This window comes from Cebus imitator, unplaced genomic scaffold, assembly GCF_001604975.1.
Source record: "Cebus imitator isolate Cc_AM_T3 unplaced genomic scaffold, Cebus_imitator-1.0 Scaffold297, whole genome shotgun sequence".
In the NCBI taxonomy this organism is placed as follows: domain Eukaryota; kingdom Metazoa; phylum Chordata; class Mammalia; order Primates; family Cebidae; genus Cebus; species Cebus imitator.
The window spans coordinates 391,877-404,394 of NW_016107612.1; the positions used below are offsets into that span (position 1 = coordinate 391,877).

Consider the following 12,518-nt stretch of genomic DNA (forward strand, 5'->3'; position numbering starts at 1 on the left):
CCCCCCCATATTTTCGACTTGAGGTTAATTGGATGTGGAACCTGAGGATATGGAGAACCCACTGTATGTTTTTTCAGTTGTTGGAATAAAGGAGAGAAAGGACCACTTAAAATCTCACCACTCTGATGTGGCTACTGTGGTTTAAGAGACGGGGGTCTCATTATGTTGCCCAGGCTGAAGGGCAGTGACTGTTCACAGGTGTGAACATAGTGTACTCTAGCCTCAAGCTCCTGTGCTCCAGCCATCCTTCTGCCTCAGCCTCTAGAGTAGCTGAGACTAGAGGTGCACACCACTAGAAGTGCCCAGCTGTAGTTTAAATGTAGTCTCTACTGTGTCACATGCATTTTTTCAAAAAGGACTCAGTGTGTTGTCTTGTCCTGCTGAGGCTTCTTTTCGGAGTCATGATGAGTGAGAAATCTTATTCTGATTTCTTGTTTTGAAATCCAAGTCCAGGAAAAATCAGTTAGTTTTGCAAATTAGACTTTTGCCCAAAAGGTATCTTGCTTCTGGAAAGGAAATACATTATAGAGTGAACAACTTCTATTGTTTTCTACCAAGATTCTTCTAATTAAAGAAAGACTGATTAAAAGTAATAAAATGTGGCAGCTGTGCTCTTCAAGGTATTTATAGTGTATATTGTTTTAGAAAAACTGTTCTACCACTTTTTAGCATAGGTGTAATTTCCTAATACAAATGAATCTGTGATTCTTGCATTTTTGTCTGTGGCAGGTGGACATGCTGAGTGAAATTAACATTGCTCCCCGGATTCTCACCAATTTCACTGGAGTAATGCCACCTCAGTTCAAAAAGGATTTGGATTCCTATCTTAAAACTCGATCACCAGTCACTTTTTTGTCTGATCTGCGCAGCAACCTACAGGTTAATTCATTTGGCTTAAAATTCAGCTCTGTCTTCCATAGAAAGCACTTTCTCTGTCTGTATGGTCCATTTTGGAGTTAAGTCTTTTATTGTCATTTCCATCAGTTGGGTGAGCTGAACTGGATTTATATATTTACAAGTTCATTTCATCAGTGATATTTTGCTACAGCTTTGGATGAGAATCCTGTGACAGTGGACCACTGACAGTCATTAGCTGTTTGTACTCTCAAGAGTTTTCTAAATAAATGGATGCTGATTCACATTTCTGTATAGGATATTTTGAAAGTTATGTATTTACAATCTATGCTGTGCAACCACAACTTTCCAAATATTTAATTGGCACAGTGCATATTTTGATTTTATAAACTTAACTTTAGATCTGTGTCATGAGTACAGTGAGAGCAGCTTTGGCTTCCTGAGGGAAATCACATTTCTCTTATTGGTACAACCACGTTTGGAGCATCTGTGTAATTTGTTAAATAACCTCACAAATTCATGCAAGTGAATCACAATAAATGTTCAGCCTTTCCACAAAGGTGTAAGAAGGGCTTAGAAATACTGGGGTAGAATCAGTCAGTCCTCTGCAGGAGTAAGCATAAGGAGTTCTGCTTTGCTCATTTAAGGTATCCAATGAACCTGGGAATCGCTACAACCTCCAGCTCATCAATGCACTGGTGCTCTATGTAGGGACTCAGGCCATTGCGCACATTCACAACAAGGGCAGCACGCCTTCAATGAGCACCATCACTCATTCAGCACACATGGATATCTTCCAGAATTTGGCTGTGGACTTGGACACTGAGGGTGAGTGAAGCCTGCCAGTTCTGAGTAGAGTTCTCTTGTGCTTTTTGCTACAGTCTGATGGCAAACATATACAAATGCTTCAAGCCACAATAGTGAAGGAAAGTTCTGTCAGTATATTCACAGGTCTGGCTGATTATCTTTAATTGGACATTATCTACTCAGTGCAGAAAATACAAAAAAGCACAAAGGAAAGGATTCTCTAGAATCCTGCAGTATCAGCTTTGGTGTATGTGACTGCAGTTTTTAGTGTGAAAATAAACTTCCTTTTATTCAGTAGTCCCTTTAAACATAGGCTCTTGTGGCAGTGTTTTGTTAGCCTGCCTTATATAAGCATTTTTATTGGTGCCTGTTTGGTAGGCATCTTGTTAAATGTTTGTGTATAAAATTAGTGAGTAAGACTCTCCTGTTCTGCAGAAAGCTTACAGTATAATTCCCTGTTGAAGGTTGCAGCTTTCCTGCTTGAGCTACATTTCTTTTGGTACTCTTCTTATATAATAGAGACCCCAGTTAGGTGCCGTTTAGTTGTACAGTCCTGTCCAGGTTTTGCATACATACACTTTAGGTGGGAGCATTACTCTTAACTTTGCTACTGATTCTTGAGAGGTGAATTAATGTCGCGTATATGCTGATGCCTATATAGGATGGATTTAAGACAGCTTAAATTCAAGATATAAAATTGAACACCATCACGTCCAGAGCTCAGCAATAAAAGGATGGCAGCCTTTGGAGAAATGTGTCACTGTAATAAACTCACAAACATGAGTAATTAGCAGAGGCAGATAACCAGACCCAATTAAGATAGTATTTATTCCAAAGTAGTTTAGACTAATGGTCCTCAAAGTGTGGTGTGTGTACCCTTAGGGTGTCAAGACCTTTTTAGGAGGGCTGTGAGTTCAAAACTTCTTTGAGACAGTCTTGCTTTGTCACCCAGGCTGGTATGCAGTGGGGCAATGTCGGCTCACCACAACTTCTGCCTCCTGGGTTCAGAGGCAATTCTCCTGCGTCAGCCTCCTGAGGAGCTGGGATTACAGGCCTGTGCCATCATGCCCACCTAATTTTTTTTAAGATGAAGTCTCACTCTGTCATCAGGCTGGAGTGCAGTGGTGCGATCTTGGCTCACTGCAACCTCCGCCTCCCATGTTCAAGTGATTTTCCTGCCTTTGCCTCCTAAGTAGCTGGGACTACATGTGCCTGCCACTACGCCCGACTAGTTTTTGTATTTTTGGTAGAGACAGTGCTCCACTGTGTTGGCCATGATGGTCTCGATCTCTTGACCTCATGATCTGCCCTCAATCTCACAAAGTGCTGGGAGTACAGGTGTAAGCCACCGTGTCTGGCCCTTTTCAGTCTTGTTTCAGCAGAGCAGAGACGGAGTTTCACCATGTTGGTCAGGCTGGTCTCAAACTCCTGACCTCAGGTGATCCACCCACCTCGGTCCCCTGAAGTGCTGGGATTACAGGCATGCACCACTGCACCCAGCCAATTTTTGTATTTTTAGTAGAGATGTGGTTTCACTGTGTTGGCCAGGCTGATCTTGAACTCCTGACCTCAAGTGATCCACTTATCTCAACCTCTCAAAGTGTCGGGATTACAGGCATGAGCTGCTGCCTCCAGCCAAAACCATTTCTCTCATAAGACAATATTTGCTGTTTTGGATCTATTCTGTCACGAGTATACAGCTGAATTTCTCAGAGGTTACAAAAAATACACCGTAATAACAAGTTGAACATGGAAGCAGAAATGAGAATCCAGCTGTCTTTTATTAAGCAAGAATTAAAGATCTGCAAAATGTAGAAAAACTCTGAAGAGTGTCACCGGAAAATATTTCATGTTACTTCTATTAATATATAATGAGTCTCTTTTTAAAAATGAATAAATATTTTAAAAATCTAATTACCAACGTGGAAAATACTGAAATAAAACCTACAGAAATGAGAACTCTTTGGGGTCCGGAGAACCACAGCTTTAAACCAAAGATTAATTAGAACTGTCTTCCTATGTTGACTTTTCAGACTCAAGGTTTCTTAATTTCTAGGTCGCTATCTCTTTTTGAATGCAATTGCAAATCAGCTCCGGTACCCAAATAGCCACACTCACTACTTCAGTTGCACCATGCTATACCTTTTTGCAGAGGCCAATACAGAAGCTATCCAAGAACAGATCACAAGGTAAGAGAGCAGCTTACTTTTTAAATGCTTCAAAATGGTCCCCCTGTCCTTTCATCTTAAAGGCTTGGGTTTTTGTTTTCCTATGCATTCAATGTTAAGTAAAAATCTTATTTATCTAAAATTATTATTTTTGATGTGTAGTGTTGCTCTGTTGCCCAGGCTGGAGTGCAATGCTGCGATCTCAGCTCACTGCAACCTCTGCTTCCCAAGTAGCTGGGATTACGGGTGCCCACCACTATGCCCAGCTGATTTTTGCATTTTAGTAGAGACAGGGTTTCAGGATGTTGACCAGGCTGGTCTTGAACTCCTGACCTCAAGTGATCCGCCCACCTCAGCCCCCCTAAGTGTTGGGATTACAGGCTTGAGCCACTGCACCCAGTCTTCAGTGAAAATCTCCTGCATGTCCAATAATCTTTTAAATGTGGGATACAATTGTGAGCAAAATGGATGGTTCCTGCCCTCCTAATACTCATTCTGATGGACACATATCACAAGTAGAGAATTAGAAATCATAATCATTGCTTAAATGAAAAGTAGTTTATACCACAAGGCACATTTTGATTAAAGGTCAGAGTTTCTCTGAGGTGGTGGTGATAACTAGTCCTAAGTCATGTAGGCCTATGGAAGACGATGTTAAGGACCTTGGACTTTTTCCTCATTAACTCTGGGTTGAAAGCAGTAGTAATAACAGGATCATACTTGCATTTTCCTTACAATAGTTAGGAATCTGTTGCTGGATTGCCTAGGCTATATATAGCATTGGAGAGATTGTTAGTGAGATAGATATATACACACTTATATTTTAAAAATTGGGCCAGACTCTTGAAACTTGCCTATTTGCCTAATTAAGTTGTACCTATGGTGCTAAATATGGTATTCCTTTGATTTGTGTACCAAAATATCTTATTGGATGCTTAGATGATGTGTTTGTTCCATTTTGTTTATATAAAGCTGCAGTAAGTCTCCTGGTACTTATCTTTGTTATGCTTCATGTACAGTTAGTACGTGAAAGGATATAAAGTTAAGCCAATACTTAACTGGCATTCAGAAAAATTTTACCAATTTACACGTGCACTAGTAGTGTTAAAATTCTTATTTCCTAACTTTTCACTGAGAGCTCATTCTTTTATTTCTTTGAGATGGAGTCTCACTCTGTTGCCCAGGCTGGAGTGCAGTGGCACGATCTCGCCTCCCCACAACCTCCACCTACTGGGTTCAAGAGGCTCTCCTGCCTCAGCCTCTGACTGCTGGGATTACAGACATGAACCACTACGCCTGATTTTTGTATTTTTAATAAGATGGCATTTCAACACGTTGGCCAGGCTGGTCTCCAACTCCTGACCTCACGTGATCCACCCAGCTTTGCTTCCCAAAATGCTGGGATTACAGGCATAAGCCACTGCACCAGGCCTGGGAGCTCATTCTTGAAGTTACTACTTTTTGTAATATGTGTGCCATGTACTCTTGGCTTTATGTGGCTTCCTCTCCCCCATCACCCCTTATTCTGAACAGCTCTGATATACATGCTGTTATCTGCACTTTACATTAATATGTGTTCTTCTAGGGCTAAGAACAGGGTTTCAAACCCAGTTATTCCAACCCATGCTATTGGGAGTGTTTTGACTAAAGGTCTTTACTAAAGGTGAAAACTTTAGCATGTGGTTCAATAATGAGGGAGAAGTTAGGGAAAAAAGGTAATGGAAGAATAATCATGAATTTGTATGCTTCTCTGCATTAACTAGCTCTTTCTCCCTTTTCAGAGTTCTCTTGGAACGGTTGATTGTAAATAGGCCACATCCTTGGGGTCTTCTTATTACCTTCATTGAGCTGATTAAAAACCCAGCGTTTAAATTCTGGAACCATGAATTTGTACACTGTGCCCCAGAAATCGAGAAGTGAGTTAAAAGTAATTAATTGTCTAGTAATGAGACTGAAGAATGAAAACCATTTGTCTCTAGGTTGGGTCAGTGATTAATAGCTAAAGCAAATGAGATGCAAGGTATTGCTAGGCCTACTCTTTAATCACAAATTTGTAACTGTCTTTGCCCTTCAGGTTATTCCAGTCGGTGGCACAGTGCTGCATGGGACAGAAGCAGGCCCAGCAAGTAATGGAAGGGACAGGTGCCAGTTAGATGAAACTGCATCTCTGTTGTATGTGTCACCCTAGCGGTCTCACTGCACCAAGTTCATAAACTGAAGAATCCTTTCAGCTGTTCCTGACTTTCCCAGCCCTTTGGTTTGCGGGTATCTGCCCCAACTACTGTTGGGATCAGCCTCCTGTCTTATGTGGGCACGTTCCAAAGTTTAAACGCATTTTTTTTTTTTTTTTTTTTTTTTTGTATATTTTATAAATATTTTCTTTTTTATGTGGATTCTGTTTTCACTTTTTTTTTTTTTTTTTTTTTTTGGACTCTTGGCCAAAATTTAGAAGATGCTGTGAATATCATTTTGAACTTGTGTAAATATATGAAAGAGAAAAACCTTTGTCTGGAACTTCTTGGGTTTGTGCAAGCTGTGTCCAAGGCAAGTACATAAACTGGTACCTTGTAATAATAAAGAGGCAGCTGATGCCATGCACTTGTCTGAGGGCATAGCTCCATGTCGTCTGACATTCCTCGTGTCCCAAAGAATAGCAAAAAGCCAGTTTATTATGTAACTTATTTTTTTAATGTGGACAGGGGACCCTGAAAATCACTAAGTTATTAAAAATCTGGATGTGCTAGAATTTGATATGTCCGGGAACATGGGAAGAGCTCACTATTAGAATCCCTTGAGTTTGTTTTGTCTCTACCCAAACCCATTCTAAAGCTGACTGCATTTGCACCATTTTATTTCTTTTGGGGAATATATACCTCAGCCATGTGAGATGGGGGTCAGCTCTTTTATATAAAGGGAAACCAGACCAGACTTAAATCCCACCCCCTACCCTCACCCCCCCATCCCTCTCCTGAAACTTTTATAAACTGTGGGAATACAGGAAAGGGAACCAAATCTGATGACTTGCCCTCCCCCATTACTCCACCGAATGGCCATACAGGCTAAGCTGAATATGACCAAGATGAAATGACCAATACAGCCTTTTTTTTTTTTTTTTTTAAATAAGGATTTTGAATGTTTTGCTAATGTATTGGTCCCTGTGTTGTATTTTGTAGCCTTTCTTGGGCTTCAGCTCCCCTACTACTTCTTGTATGTGTATGCATACTGTAGCCAACCATTAAAGTCATGACACACACGTGAGTCCACTGTGCCTTTCTCAGTAGCAGCAGCCAGTGCTGACGTGAAGAGGAAAAGTGGACAGTTCACCCTTGCAGAGCTTGGGGCCATTGGGAACCACCAACTTCTTGCTGAATGATAGGTCATTCCCACTACTAAACTGGCATGTTTAAGAAAGGAAATTGTATTTTTCTTCCTATTTCAACACTGGAAAATTGCTGAAGCAGGTTTCTCTGGTTAAACTGAATTTAAAATGCCCAGTTTTCTTTAATATCCTTTAACCTTAGGTATTTTGGTGTCTTTTTTTAAAGAAAATGAGTAGATGATACATATTTTAAAACTTAACCCACTTAAAATTGGACTTACCTTTCATGACTGTCAAGTTTTACTGCCAGAGAGGACAAAAAGGTTCTAAATTAAATAACTGAAGTCCTCCTTGAATGATGTCTTAGGGTTTATTCCCTGAGGGGTGGTTTGTGCCATCTAGCATGAACTTCAGGTAAGCGATCATTGAGTGCCAGTTACACAGCTTATTAAATCCTGAGAGTCTTTTAAAGGTTAAGTGACTTCCTCAAACTAGACCTAGATTTAAAGTAGGGTCTACTTCCAAAGTCTGTCCGCACGCACGCACGCGCACACACACACTCTAAATGCTCTGGAACACAACAAGACCTATTACTACCATATTTCCACTGGCTTTGGTTAAAACTAACCAAATATTTGTAACGTGTTAAGTAACAATTAGCAGTGATTGCCAAGTCTGCTGTTCTCAATCCTTAAACACATCCACCCTTACCTCAGTTTATCCTGGTACACCACCTTTGCCTCTTTCCCTTTTGGTGTTTAGTAAGATCCAAATTTTCCTCTTTTTCAAACATCAGTGATTATTGAAGTTCTTATTGCTGTTCCTTCAGGGAATAGGGAAACTGCTAACTTGTCAGTTCCAACAACTGATGTAAGATCATCTTCTGACCATAGCGAACCTGTAAGGCTTGTTGTTCCCTCCGGCTGAGTTTAGCATAGACCTCCTTATTGCTGAGTACATCTTTGTCAGTTTTTAAGTCTGTGGCATAGGTTTGCAGGGTCAATAGAATGCTGTTTCGAAGCAGCTGTCTCCACGATGCTTTGAGCTTGGGAATGTTGTTGATCGCCAGGCTGCCATCTTCCCTTTTATCATCTCCCCCTCCATCCTGGTCTTTAAACTCTCTGAACTCTTCAGCAGGCATGCACAGTACCTAGAAGCAACCACAGAGCCCTTTAATTAGGATGCACTATTTGCATACTTCTGAAATGATTCAGGAGACGAAACTCAGCATTTATTAAAAATCTCACATTTCCTCTATCTTCTAGCTATTTTGCTTTAAATACTCAAATCAGCATTAAATGGCCATCTTCAGCCTTTTACCTTTAGTGTGGTGGTCAGCTCCTCTTCAGTCAGCACCTCCTCCCTCCCTATCACAAAAGCTCCCTCTTCCCCTACCATCTCCAGTTTGCATAGGAAATCCCAGCGCTCATACATTAGGAGCCTTTCAGCTTCAGTTTTTGTTCCTGTAGATGAAATAGCAATGTGAAAGTCTTAGTACACCTAAGAGCTCTTATCTTTACCACCTAGTCAACAAAGTCAACTGCTCTTTAGCAAGGCTATTTAACCCAAGGTATGGGTACAGATACTGCCATCAGTGTCAAAGATTAATGATACACTCACCCTGTAATGCTGCCTCACGAACTGTCACCATCTGAATGTCAGCTGTGTCATCTGTGTTGTCAGGATATGGTTCAACAAAACCGTACATATGAATCAGTTGCCAGTTAGCCATTTGCCCATAAGTGTTGAAAATCTCATGGCCTTTAGGAATAGGCTGAGTGGCTACCATCCGAAGACAATCCTGAGGTGAAAGGGAGAAGCTGGGGGCATGTCTTTAACAGGCCGGCCCCATAAAGATTACTTCCTCTTAAGAGCCTTCAGCAGGTGTAGTTCAGCCATGGGACTGACGCTGTTAACTACCAAAGTTATACCTTTATTTCCTGTTAGACCCTGAACTGTGAAACAAAAAGGGTCAGGCTCGCTTTAAAAGGCCAGCTTCATGTTTAACTGGGTGGATTTCTGCACAGTCATCTTCAGCACTTAAAAAGTGGGTAGCTCTTTCTTGGTACTTTCCTTGGTTTTGTTTAAATGTTGCATTATGTTTTACTCTAGCCCTACATGATAGAATTTTCTAAATAGTCAGAGTAGGCCTTGTCTTTCCAAGGTTACCCCTTGCTCTTCTTCAGGGGTTGGATAAATTCAGTGTGAACACACAGAACACACAGAACCACATTAAATGGGGGCAAAGTTTTTTCTTCTTTTTTNGTAGCTCTAAAAATGAAATTTCTGGCTGGGCATGGTGGCTCACGCCTGTAATCCCAGCCCTTTGGGAGGCTACGGTGGGTGGATCATGAGGTCAGGAGTTAGGACCAGCCTGGCCAACAAGGCAAAACCCTGTCTCCACAGAAAAAATAGAAAAATTTAGCCGGGCATGGTGGCAGGCACCTGTAATCCCAGCTACTCGAGAAGTTGAGGCATGGAGAACTGCTTGAACCCAGGAGGCAGAAGTTGCAGTGAACAGAGATCATGCCACCGCACTTCAGCCCGGGCAACACAGTAAGACAGGGGGATGAAATTTCTGCAGATCAAAGTCGGAAAGGAAAATGAAGGCAAGGATTTAGAAATAACCATACTAATTTTTGATCCTACGAATATGCCATCTTTTCTTGCAACTTTCCATATAGAATACAACTGGTATAAACAGCTTTATACCAGTTCTAGGATGGTCTTAGACCTCTGGCCTGTGAATATCCTCACCCATCCAAAACAGAAGAGAGAGACTCTGTTCCAGGCTGCTATCCACAGAGCCACACAGAGTCTGGGCTCAAAAATATGAGCAGCCAGTAGGGAATGAAACATGGCTATGCAGACCACCAAATTGCTAGCACTAAAGAGGGTTACCCACAACTCAACTTCGAGGACTTTAAAATGTTTTGCATTCAAATGATTCTTCAGTAATATGCATACTAAAGGAGCGTACAGGAGCTGATTTCACTACTCATTTTGTAGCGATAGTAAGAGAATGGAGCCTAACGGCGTGAATCATGCTTAATCAGTGCACCAGTAAGAACTCCACTCACCGCAGAGTATTCCAGATTGGCATTGTGATTGGCTAAGTGGTTTAGTATGTCTGCAGCGGGCACCATCATGGGGGAGTTGGGCTCCTTTTCATCCTCCTCTTCCTCCAGTGGTTCCTGAAAGCTGCCATTGAGAGAACCTGGCTAAGGCCCTGTCTTGGGTGAGGGACTGGAGGTGGGTTTCACTGTCTTTCCCCTTTTGTCCCTCTATAGACTTATAAAGAAAAGGGTTTCATTCTCTGAGTCCCCAGTCACTGACCTGTAGGCCATCACAAGGGCCACGAGCTGGAGGTAGAGCTCTAGGGAGTGAACCCTGAGGCTGAAGAGATCGGGATGGGCTTCCATAAAGGGCAGCACAATCGAGTGGTACTCGCTACGGATGCTGTCCAAATCCTTCTCCACGGCCTCAGGTACGCCTGTGCCCTGCAGCAGGCGCCGGCGCTCCTCCTCTGGCCTGCAGGGACACCCACACCCAGGTTCTCTTCATCCTTCCACGCACTTTACTGGGTAGGACTGGTGCTAAGGGGGATTGGGGGGAGGACTCTGTCCCTGCAGCAGGCTACAGTGCAGACGCTCCCCAACCCCTCCCAGGGCTCTCACCAGAACATAGGGTGCTCCAAGTGGCCCAGCTCGGGCCAGAGCGCAAAATACGGCCTCCAGTGTGAGGCCGCGGCCTGCAGCTCGTGCAGCAGCGCCAGCAGCAGTGGCACCCAGCCCGACTGGCTCTGTAGCGCGCCTCGCTCTGAGAGAGACAAAGGAGTGAGTGTCCCGGCGCAGCCTCTCAGGCCCGCCCCAGCGCCCTCGCCCGCCGCTGTGCCCACCTCGCTCCAGCAGGCCGCCGATGGAGCAGGTGTGCTGCGACAGGATCGCGGCACGCGGCACCACGAACAGCAGCTCTCCGGCCTGCACGCTCTCCCGGGCCATCATGCCGTAGCCAGCCACCGTGCCCTGCCGGCTGACCTCCACCTGAGCAGGAGGAGGGCTGGTCAGGGCAGCCCGCGCTCCACCGCGGGTCCTCAGCCCGCCCGCTCGCTCGCTCACCTTGGGGCTCAACTCCAGTCCCACCCGCCGGCACCAGCTCAAGAAGCCGGCCACAGGATCCGGGTTTCCGCAAGCCATGGGCCCCGCCACCTGAGATAAATGCGCGCAGTGACCAGGCCCGGCCCCCGAAGGCCCGCTGAGAACGAAAGGAGACCGCGGCGCGTGCGCAGAACGGGCTTTGGGGGGACGAAGGGACAAGTGGAAAGGGGCGCGGGACTCGCGGGAGTGGGCGGAGAGGGGGCACGCGGACGGCCCTGCGGGTAGACAAGGGGTGACGCACGGAGGAGAAGGCTAGAACCCGCGCCCACCACTCACCCGTGGACGCTTTGCCTGGGTCGCCACGGTCTGAGCGTGAGCCGCCCCGCGGGCCTGTAGGTAACGAAATCACTTCCGGCGTCTCTGGCCCCGCCCCAGCGCCGGAACCACGTGGTGCCTGTTTTGGCGTCCGCGCTGTGGACCGGCCGGGATTAGCGCCAGCTGGAATGGTTCCTCCTGAAAACATCTTGAATCCAGTGTCTCTAATTGCACTCGCGCGGTCCGCGTGGAGGAAGGAGTGTCCCGTGCCGCAAGGAGCTTGTTTCTGAGCCAGGTGCAACCCTGGCCTTTGGTCGGTCCCAGGGAGCTGAGGCTTCTTGCAGTCTGGATCGGAAGCCGAGGGTCTGGCGGGCCGCGGGTGGTGATCGCACACATCTGGGGGACCAGCGGCCTCCTGATCTCGACCCCTTGTTACCGGTGGCCATCAAACCGTTTTACTGGTATTTGTTCAGAGCAGTTTTCGTGTGTGTTTCGGAGTGGCATGGCCTGGAGGGCTCCTGGATCTAGACTAGATCCCTTCTGCCCTTATTTGCCAGTACATCCTCATTTTTAATCTGCTGCATAGCACGTGGTGGGTTTTATTAGCTAAAGTAGTAGGGACTCAATAGCTACCTAGGGTAAATGAATGAATTGAATAAAGCAAATGGTGGTTAAACGTGGTGGAAGTAGCATTCTGTTAATTTAAGAAAACAAGGCTGTGAATATTGAGGTTACAGGAATGGGCTTTGAAGCCAAGCAACGCCGGAGTTCAGCACTCAGTTTGGTCTGTTATTAAGACAGATCCCTTTTTCTGAAGCTCAGTTCTCCTCACTTGCGAAACTAAGATAATACCTACCCGGCCGGGCGCGGTGGCTCAAGCCTGTAATCTCAGCACTTTGGGAGGCCGAGGCGGGTGGATCACGAGGTCAAGAGATCGAGACCATCCTGGTCAACATG

At 44.7% G+C, this 12,518-nt stretch overlaps 2 protein-coding genes across 4 annotated transcripts in view; one reads left to right on the plus strand and one right to left on the minus strand.

The window, feature by feature from the left end:
• Positions 1 to 6,172, plus strand: part of CNOT1 (CCR4-NOT transcription complex subunit 1) — a 93,740-nt gene extending 87,568 nt beyond the window's left edge. The window contains exons 45-49 of the mRNA XM_037729268.1: positions 730 to 879; positions 1,503 to 1,683; positions 3,719 to 3,851; positions 5,612 to 5,746; positions 5,905 to 6,172. Coding sequence (XP_037585196.1) covers positions 730 to 879; positions 1,503 to 1,683; positions 3,719 to 3,851; positions 5,612 to 5,746; positions 5,905 to 5,983 — 678 coding nt within the window. The 3' untranslated portion in view covers positions 5,984 to 6,172. The remainder of the gene's footprint in view (positions 1 to 729; positions 880 to 1,502; positions 1,684 to 3,718; positions 3,852 to 5,611; positions 5,747 to 5,904) is intronic.
• Positions 6,173 to 6,495: 323 nt separating this feature from the next.
• On the minus strand, positions 6,496 to 12,021 carry SETD6 (SET domain containing 6, protein lysine methyltransferase). 3 transcript variants are annotated; one of them, XM_037729273.1, is made up of 8 exons: positions 11,268 to 11,606; positions 11,048 to 11,192; positions 10,827 to 10,968; positions 10,486 to 10,680; positions 10,230 to 10,350; positions 8,770 to 8,950; positions 8,470 to 8,612; positions 7,923 to 8,299 (listed from the first exon to the last, which is right to left on the minus strand). In XM_037729273.1, the coding sequence occupies exons 1-8, from the start codon at positions 11,343 to 11,345 to the stop codon at positions 7,994 to 7,996; spliced, it is 1,311 nt and encodes a 436-aa protein (XP_037585201.1). In that variant the 5' UTR covers positions 11,346 to 11,606; the 3' UTR covers positions 7,923 to 7,993. The 3 variants fall into 3 exon arrangements, with proteins under 3 accessions (XP_017358051.1, XP_037585202.1, XP_037585201.1); XM_017502562.2 differs by lacking the exon at positions 10,827 to 10,968 and having other exon boundaries at positions 6,496 to 8,299; positions 11,268 to 12,021; XM_037729274.1 differs by lacking the exon at positions 10,486 to 10,680 and having other exon boundaries at positions 6,496 to 8,299.
• Between the last annotated feature and the right edge of the window lie 497 nt (positions 12,022 to 12,518).

Excerpts from the sequence above, each read along its gene's own strand:
- SETD6 (XM_017502562.2), bottom strand. The coding sequence starts at position 11,769 with ATGTTTTCAGGAGGAACCATTCCAGCTGGCGCTAATCCCGGCCGGTCC. Across the intron at positions 10,681-11,047 it reads CGGCGGCCTGCTGGAGCGAG|GCCAGAGGAGGAGCGCCGGC; the intron begins GTGGGCACAGCG and ends GTGTCCCTGCAG. Across the intron at positions 8,613-8,769 it reads TCGTGAGGCAGCATTACAGG|GAACAAAAACTGAAGCTGAA; the intron begins GTGAGTGTATCA and ends TTTCATCTACAG.